Source organism: Gavialis gangeticus, unplaced genomic scaffold, assembly GCF_001723915.1.
Source record: "Gavialis gangeticus isolate Ggan-Ray unplaced genomic scaffold, GavGan_comp1, whole genome shotgun sequence".
NCBI lineage: Eukaryota > Metazoa > Chordata > Crocodylia > Gavialidae > Gavialis > Gavialis gangeticus.
Window position 1 is genome coordinate 222,374,468 of NW_017729032.1, and position 9,604 is coordinate 222,384,071.

The following is a 9,604-nucleotide window of genomic DNA, read 5'->3' on the forward strand; positions in this document are numbered from 1 at the left end:
GCAGGTTTTACATTTCTTATCCTGGCATGGTCTGGATCCATTTGGTGTGCTTTGAGCCATAGGAAGTTTGATTCTGGTGATGAGGTTTGTGAGGTTTGATGCTTAAAAAGGCTAGGATGGGTGGTTGTGGAAAGATCTCTTTAAGAAAGTAAGATTCTCTTTAAGAAGATTTCATCTAGTGCACTAAATTCCCAGATAGAAAATATGTAGGAGGAACCAAACAACAACTGTGTACCAGAATAAACATACACCAAAAAATCGATCAAAGACAGGAATACCCAATTACATGTGGGGGCCAGTTTCTCACAAGACAACCACTCTCTCTCCAATCTCTCAATTCTAATCTTCAAAGGGAATTTACAAAACACTCCTGGATAAAAAAAAAAATCATGGACTAAATATAGACATTGGATTTATGACGCATTATAACCTGGCTGCCACCTGCCAGCCAGCTAACCTCTCTACATTTCACGAGATACATTCTATCACCTGGTCAACTTTCCCTCCTTGCCTTCCCCCCGTCCCTCCCGGGTCTGACACCTATTGTCTACCGTTCCCTCGGATCCTCACAGCTACTCATTTGCATTTTCACAGACCTACATTTTACATTTTGGCTTTGATTCCACCATGGAGAACACATAACACCAGCAGACTCCCCCTATGCCTCAAGAAGGTTTTTTGTGCCTGAAAGCTTGCAAAAAACAATTTTCAACTAGTTGGTCTAATAAAAGATATCACATTTGCCCAAAGAACCTTGCCTGCCTGACACTTTTCTGACATTGATTCAATGATGCAGTCCTGGGATAATAGTTTGGATGTGCTTCACAATGTCCCAAGACAAAATGTTAACACTTCTTATCCTGTGAGCCTGTTTAGGGTTTAACTCAGGACAAAGATACGGACTTCTGAATGATGAGACAAATGCAACATCCCCTGAGACAAATGCAGCATCTGTTCATAGCCCATGAGAATGCTCTAGGAATTTCGTAAGTGCTGCTAACATGTTAACTAGGCTAAAAGATCACCACCAAGGCACTTGCTACCCTCAGTAAACAGGAAAAATAAAAGTCCCCAGTGCTTAAATTTATGGAAATGAAGGCACTGACCCTGCAATACTAAATTCACTGATGTAATCCTGACAATTTATTTATTTATATTTAAAATCCCCTTAATAATTAAAAAAAAAAATTACAGCAAAGAAAATGTCCAATCTTCTGCTTTATGAGCTTGATATGTTGAACTTTCAATTAACTTCAGTGAGAACTGGCACTTACCAGTAAACTATTGAATGCATATGTCTAACAGCTATATGCAGACCATTCATTTATTATCTAGATAGATTAATCATAAAAGGCTTCCTAAAAGTAGGGCAATTTAAATGGAAATCTGAATGAAGGAATGCAGTTTGAATGGTAGACTCAAACTATCATTGTAAAGTACTAGCAAATTGCCCATCAAAAATGATGGCGGGGACAGAGGGGGGATGAGGCCAGTGCCACACCACCACCACCCTGCACTGCTGCCACCTCGAAGGAGCAGGGCTGGGGGCAATGAGACCAGTGGCGTTGGCTTCACCCCCACGTCCATCCGCTCCGTCCCCACCATCATTCCCACCTCACCTCCATGTCCAGCCCCACACCACCCCTCTTCCTCCCTCTCCTTCACTTCCGTCCCCTCCATCATGGCAGCACTCCATCTCCACCGTCATCCCTGATGGGCAATTCACCCTGCACACAGCACTGGCTGGAGCCACGCTTCGCCAGGAGCCACGCCCCCCAGGAGCATTATGGACAGACAGACACACACAGACAGACTAAACCCTTTTTATTGATAGAATAGTATAGATATGCCTTTGCAGGTATTTATAATAATACAGTTTTGTTTTGAAATGACATTCATTCAACTATACTACAATGTTAAATGGATTGCAGAATCGGTATGGCTGGTATTTTCACTTTTAACTCTTTCCGTATCACTGTAGCACATGGCAGTCTAGCTGCAATTTGCACATACCAGTATACTAAGCTTTCTGAAAAACCTAGCAGTCTGTATCTATCTATCTATCTATCTATCTATCTGTCTATTACGTGAAATTAATAAAGGCCTGATTCAAAGCCCACTGACATCTGAATAAGAATTCTTCTATGAATTTTATTGAATTTTGAATCAGACCAAGTACACGCATATGTGCCTAGTCCCTATAAAATGAATGTTTATATTTGAAAGTGGAAGTACTGAAAAAAATAACATTGGCTCATGATTTTTATATTGTATAACTAAGCAAATTTTAGAGTTCTGATCATTTCCTGTGTCCAAGAATTGCAAACACAATAATCTCTCTTCAATTTTAGAGATTGTCTCATTTTTGCATATTACATTTATGAGGTATGCAGAATCCACAACCCCCTGATGGACCTTGGAAAAATAACTGAATCATTTGCGTTTCAGTTTCCTCATCTCTAAAATGGGGAGCGTCAGAGTACAGACCCCATTGCAAAAGAGATATTGAACATTATCTCATTTCTTTGGGTACAAGTATATGAAAAGGCACTGAATTGGGATACAGAATCTCTTCATTTAAATCTTGCCTGTGAGATCCCTGGTCTCTCCATGTGTGTGCCCATTCTACATCTGTAGAAAGGTTCAAATACCTTTGATCTGTTTTATCTATTTGGATGATTAGATCTTTAGCAGGCGACTGTGACTGTTTTGTTCTATGGTGCATGTATGGCATTAAACAAATCGGGCCCCTGATGTCAGTTAGAGACTCAGCAGTACAAATATAAATGATTGTAATTAATTACAGGCCTTATTCAATTACCATTAAAGTAAATTCAAAGACTCCCATTGACTTTAATGGAGGTGGGATTTGGTCATCTTGCTTTTATAAGGCTTTGTGATTCTTAGATTAAAGTTCAAAGTATAATATTACTTGTATTATTATTATTATCCTGGCCATTCTGTTTGCAAAGGGATGCTGACTTCAGCTTGTTGTTGCCTATGTGTATAACAATGATATTAATGATTTCTTTTTTCCCTTCCTGGGCAGGATTTATGCGGGCATCATTCATGTGATACTCTGGGAATGGCAGACGTTGGGACCATATGCTCCCCTGAGCGCAGCTGTGCAGTGATTGAAGATGACGGCCTCCATGCAGCTTTTACAGTGGCTCACGAAATTGGTATGTAGTGCCTTTTCTGTTCCCTTGCCAAATCAAACACTTGTAACAGCTGCATTAGTAACCAAAATACTTCACAATTAATTCCAGATTTCCCCTGGTTCAGATACACACTTGGGGATTAAAGCTGTATACATATTCACTTTGGGGTTAACTAATAAGGGATCAGAAGGCAAGTGAAGGCGCACAGTAGGTGTTTCCTTTCTGACAGCGTTACTTTTAAGTAGTAGCTGAAGTGAAAATGCAAGGCCTGCTGCTACTGTCCACACATGTCAATAAGTGTCCCTTCTGAGAAAGTGTTGGTCCTGTCTATTATAGTTTATGTGCATTTGGTATGCATTCAATGCTAAATAACTCACCTTACTGAGCAAATGACAAGTTAACGTAATGAACACTCACTCAGAATGTTTTATGGACTGCAGAGAGGACTGAAATTGGCTTTCTTGAAGTGGACAAATACTGAGATTAGTGTTACCCTATTAAAATTTTAATTTTATGGTGAAATGTCATAGTGACACCAGTTCTGAACTAGATGAAACAGTATTTAGGTGCCAAAGACTTGATTTCAAAAATCACTTAACTGTGTGTCAACTAGAGCCTCAAAGGATAATAACTTACATTAAAAATCCACAATATGCCCTTCAGAAATCGACATTTAAGACTGATTTAATGAGGGGAAAGAACCTGTATTCTTGTGAGTTACATCTAGTATGATGTATTCCTTGAAATAGACTGCTGCCACCTTAGTCATTTTTAATTTATCAGTACATCATGTGCTATGTTCACTGAAGATATATTTTTGTGTATACAGGCTATTAAGCTTTGCAGAGTAAAAAGCAATTTAAAAATGGAAAATATTCTTTCTCTCTCTTTTTTTTAACATTCTTGGAAGGAAATAACAAGGCAAGGGGAACTTTCAGAGAGTGCCAACTCATGAATTACCTTGTACCTCATGCCAAACCAAAGTAAAGTTTGCTTTGGGAGTATCATTGCTGTAGTTCAATTTTCAAATAGGTAACAGGTAGGGCAGACAAGTTCTGTGTCTACTGTACCTAGACCGGTAATCAAAAGTTATTAAAACTGAAACAACTGTTTTCATATTAGTATCTCTAGTCTGCTGATTCTCAACCAGGTTGTTGCAGCATCCTGGGGTTCCTTGAAATCTTTTTGGGATGCTGCAGAATGCCACACAATCCTAAGCAAGCAGACATGATTCACAAGATAAAACAAACAATTTAAAAAAAAATCCATAGTGTTAAAAAAATTCTGACCTGTTATGATCTTTCAGAGTTTTTTGCAATAGAAAATTTGCTGTATTATTTTTCAGTTGTCAAAAAATGAGTGAAAACTAAGAGATGGCATTTTCTGAGGAGTGCCTTGTGCCTAACAAAAGGTTCCTTGAGTCTAAAAAGGTTGAGAACCACTGCTCTAACCCCTTGAGCCCTACCCAACGGTGAGAAACTAACCCAAACACTTGTACAATACCAAAGTTAAACTTAATAAAAGGAAGTACGAGCTGTATCTCTTGCTGTAGAAAAGTTGCGGTATAAAATTCTGAAACAGGAAAGAAGGAGTCTAGGGCTTGGTCACCTGTTCATAGCATTAGCAGATAAGTGTCACTATGTGATAGGTTTTCATTGGCCTTAACTGAAACGAACTGGGTGGCCTAAACCTATGTCTCAGGAGGTGTGTTGACATCACAAAACCTACTTTAAGAACTGGAACTGATTCAGACTCTGGTTGCTATCCTTACCAGAATGGTCACTGTTTGATCCAGACTTAATTATCCTCTAACCCTCTAGGCTAAGTACAGACAGTCAAAAAGCCCAAGGCTGAATTGATTCAATCTTTCCAGGTTAGTCTAAGCTGTGTAGATTGAACCAATGAGCAAGTGAACAGACATTCACTCTTGATTCTGGAAATTCAGCTACATGTCTGCAGTGGCCCAGGCCAGAAGCTGAGGGTGCTAGAGCATGCCTCCCTGCATGGTTGGAGCAGACAGTGTGGGCCAAGGCTAGCCTGCCCACAGTTCAAGGTGTGGTTTGTGGGGGAGGTGCAAAGAATCCTGGGATGATGGGGGACTGTGAGTTAACTTGAATCTGGAGGGGATCTGGGGCAGAAGTTCAGTAAACCAATCTAACATGAATCAATTAAGTCTGATACTGCATCCATCCAGGTTTTTCTTAAACCACAAAATGTCCAAAGTCTTGGCCATTTTGAAAGTGGTTTATGTGTACTGAACTTCTGTTGTGTTATAGTTTTGAACCAGTTTCTGGTCACTTATAATGATTTATGTGTAATTTCTGCCCCTAGCCCTAGTGGTGGTACTTCCTGCTAAAGGTTAATGCACAATAGCAGAATATGATGGTGAAGTTCACTTCACTGCCCCTCATCCTATGCCTGTTGCATAGATAAGCAGAGGACTTTTCTCCAGGCTTTCAGTCCAGTTCCATTCACCAGCAAAATGTTCACATAATATTTTGAAACATTAAACATTAAATAGTTGAATAAAGAAAGGAATGAGTTATAAGTGTACATATCATAGCCTTACACTCCATGAGAAGAAAATATAAACAGGAATGAATTATTTTTAGTAATTTGGAAGCAGGTTTTGTAAAAGAGCCACCTTCTTACCTAGAAGTTTACATGAACTTGGAAAAGCTATAATTTTAAATATAAAAACAGGCAAGAATTGAAATTGGTGGATAAATAAGGACCTCAATGGGCACAAAACTGTAGTTTTAAGTTGTTTAAACTAACAGCCATTTTTCCCTTGCTATGAGATTTTAAGAAAGAAGGGGGTGTGTAGTCACAAAATAGTCTTTGTGTCTGTTACCCAAAATGGGAGAAGCTGAGAAAAAAACACAGCTAAAATTGCTTACTTTGGGAACTTACATGAAATTAAAGGTCAAAGAAGGATGAAAAATAAAAGTGTGGTGTGGATATCCTTTAGTTAAGCACTTTGGGAAAAACCCTGCTGTATCTTAACTGAAGGTTAGATTTCTTCTGTCAGTCCTGAAGTTTTAAAATTCCCTGTCCTGCCTGAAGGAAGTACCTTTCATTTTACAGGAACTTCAGTAGGATTTACCACACAGATTAGGAAATACCCTGCAATAAAGGAAGACATTTTAAGGGCTCCAAGCTTTGCTGATCCTGTCTATTAAAAAAATCACCCCAGCCAGTTAAGCAAGCAAATTGGATGCATTATCTGCAATTTCTTAAAGGGATTCATGAGATATTAGATGAGAAACCAAATGGGCAGTTAATTAATATGGGCCTGATCCTGTAAATGACTAAACAACCTCAAAAGGAGTTTAATAAGTTTATGGAAGGGAAAGGATGACAGAAAGTGTGTGTGATGCATAGAGTTGTTTGGTATTCTCAAGTTGCAGAACAGAGTGGAGGGTGTTTGTTTTTCCCCCATGCTTCTGGGCTTTGCTGGTGGCCACATGGGGCCAAGAAGGAATTTTTCCCCCCTCCTGTTCCTAGTAGAAGTGTTGGGGTGAGAAGAGGTTTGCCTTCCTCAGAAGCATTAGGTATTCACTACAACCAAGGTGAGGGACTTTAACTGGAGTGTGCCAGTGCTCCTGCTAGAACTAAAAAAAGGCCTTAGGTTCCTGGTTAGAGTGTGTTGCCCCATCACTCAGGGTCAGACTGATCACCACATCTGGGATCAAGAAGTAATTTTATTTCAAAGCTGATCCAAACCACAGGGAGTTTTGTAGCAACAGGGTACAGAAGAAGTATTCTTCCATAGCAACAGGTTGCAGTCTTTTTCCTTGGATTTCTTGAGCATGTTTTAATAACCTTGCAGGCTATGGACAGAAGTTACACATAAACTGGTTTAAGTGATCGGAAACTGGTTTAAACCTGTAACAGAACTTAAGTTCAGTGCACATAAACCAGTTTCAAAATGGCTGAAACTAGTTTAAGATGAACATGGCTGAATGTAATATCAGACTTAACTGATTTGGGTCAAACCAGCTTATGGAATGTTTGTCCCAGACCTCTTGCTGTTTTAAGTTAAATCAGAGTCCCCCAACATCCCAGCATGCTTTTCAGCCCTGGGCTGGGCTGTCTGCTCTAGAAAACGGGGCTGGCCCTACCTCCTCTCCTCCCTAGCCAGATCTCCAGCTGACTGAGAAGGAGAAGGAGGTGGAAACTGCAGGCACAGCAGCACCTGCCCAGCTTCCCCCTGCCCCATCTTATCCTCACTCACTGCTCAAGCAGGGATCCCCCCTCTCCCACAGCCAGGACCCCAGTGGCATGGGCCCCAGCTGGCATCTGGCCATGCTACCTCCATGCTGCTGAATGCTGACAGGTGTCTATATGTGTGTGTTTCCAGTTTCACTGAAAAAAGGCAAATAGAACAGTGTCCACTTAGGGCTTTTTGGAACTAATAAACAGGCCAACTGATAATGGCCCTCCATTCTTCTTTACAAATACCTTGGGAAAAGCTGTTTAAGAAGAGCTTGAACTCATAAGAGTGAGTCTTGTTTTCTTGATGGGCAGATAAGCTCCCTGCTGGCTACTGGCTTGCTTGCTTTGAAGGCCAAAATCAACAGTGTTCAAAAGGAGACAGAGAGACATGTGAGAAATGACCTGGTTTGCAATGCATGGAACCTGTGAATGGCATCAGTTTGCTGCAGACACTATGATGAAGGAGGGAAATTGAAAAGCTCAGTATCATCAACAGATGCATGCACTCCACACAAGCAGTCCTCCCTGCCCTCCCCAGCTTTGCCTCATGTGGGCCGGGGTCTGGAAGACTCCCTGCCCCTTGAGCAGTGAGTGGGGAAAAGCCTGGCAAGGGCTGCTTTCACCTCCCTCTCCAGGCACACCCTGGCTGGGGCTGTGCATGCCAGGGTTGGGGTTTAAACCCCTCCCTAATCATAGCATCCTGCCGGGCACACCCCCACCCCCCATCTCAGCACTTTGAAAGGGAAGGGAGGGGTTGCTCTAGCACTCCCACCCCCAGCTTCTAGGCTAAGCCACTGCAGGCATGTGCCTGTGTTTCCTGAATCAAAAGTGAACAACTTGCAAATCGGTTCAATCTCTACAGGTTAGACCAACCTGCAAAGATTGAATCAATTCAGTCTTCGGCTTTTTAATGTTTGTCCCTAGCCACAGTGGCAGGATGTTGACAGTGCCCTCACCCCACTGCTTTACCTGCAGTTGTCAGGACGTTCTTGGTGTTTTTGGTCCTTGTAGTTGTGCAATGGGTTGTTTGTGGCATTTTTGAAAAAGGTTAGACAAGCATGTGTATGGGATGGTTTGGACAGGCATGTACCTGTCTTGAGCAGAGGGTTGGACTTGACAACCTTCTGAGGTCCCTGCCAATCCTACTTCTTTATGATTCATTGTTTATCACATTACAGTAAATTCAGTAGGATTTTACAGTGCTGAGCAGCAACTTGCTAGATCATATCCTTTCTTAGGATGAGCAATGAAAGAAATAGAAGTAAAAATCAAATTCACAGACCAATATATAGCCCAAATAAACAGGTTATGTGGTGGTCATCTCTGCAGAAGATGCAGAAGGTTATGTGGTGGTCATCTCTGTAGAATGAAAACTTACTTGTTCTGATATCAGTAAAGCTTCTACACTGCCAGACATTTACTCCTGCAAGACAAACTAGGTGAATTCAATCCATGAAAGGTAGGTTTGGAATGAGTAGGAGTAGCAAGCAAAATCAGCAGAGAACTGGACAGATACAGAATACTGAAATAAACTTGATGCATGCGCTGGCAGGCAACTAGGAGACCTGGGGAAGGCTTTGTAATGGGATGTATTTTTAAAATATACCCTGTAAGGTTTCTCAGTTATTATAGCAAAAACATATTTAATAAATTATTCCTGTATTAAACTATGGATGGGATGTGTAGTGGAGATGGTGTTGTGCCATTTTACTGATCAATATCAGTCTTAGCTGCAAAGGTAGTTTGAGGAAAATAAGCCATCAGAGTATAGTACAAGTGCAAATCTCAGACAGTGTGGAAAGAATCAGGCCAAAAGTATGTAGCATTGACCATTCATTTTCCCCAGAAGTATTTTACTGTTCTATGTTGCGCTTACAATCTTAGTAATCTTTTCTTGTTGTTGAGAGTGGTATTTATATGGGTTAGTCTGAAGTCATAGTATCTGATAAAATAGGCAGTCACCTATGAAAGTTTATTGTTGCCCTGTGGGGTCAGGCCAACTCTCAGGATCTCAATATTGTGCTGTTGGATACGAGGGTGTGACACAATTGCACATGTACAAACACACAAATCAATTAGGTGCATACACACACACTCACCAGTTCTCTCTCTCTCTCTCTCTCTCACACACACACACACACACACACACACTCACTCACAATGGCAGCAGGAGAAAGATTCTCAGTGAAAGGGTTGGAGTCCAGGTAGGGAAGAGAAACAGAGGG

The 9,604-nt window shown here is 41.0% G+C and overlaps 1 protein-coding gene across 1 annotated transcript in view; it reads left to right on the forward strand.

The window, feature by feature from the left end:
* The window catches only part of ADAMTS5 (ADAM metallopeptidase with thrombospondin type 1 motif 5), a gene marked incomplete at its 5' end in the record, with an annotated part of 91,827 nt that overhangs the window by 26,203 nt on the left and 56,020 nt on the right, over positions 1-9,604 (forward strand). The window contains one exon of the mRNA XM_019523894.1: positions 3,050-3,182. Coding sequence (XP_019379439.1) covers positions 3,050-3,182 — 133 coding nt within the window. The remainder of the gene's footprint in view (positions 1-3,049; positions 3,183-9,604) is intronic.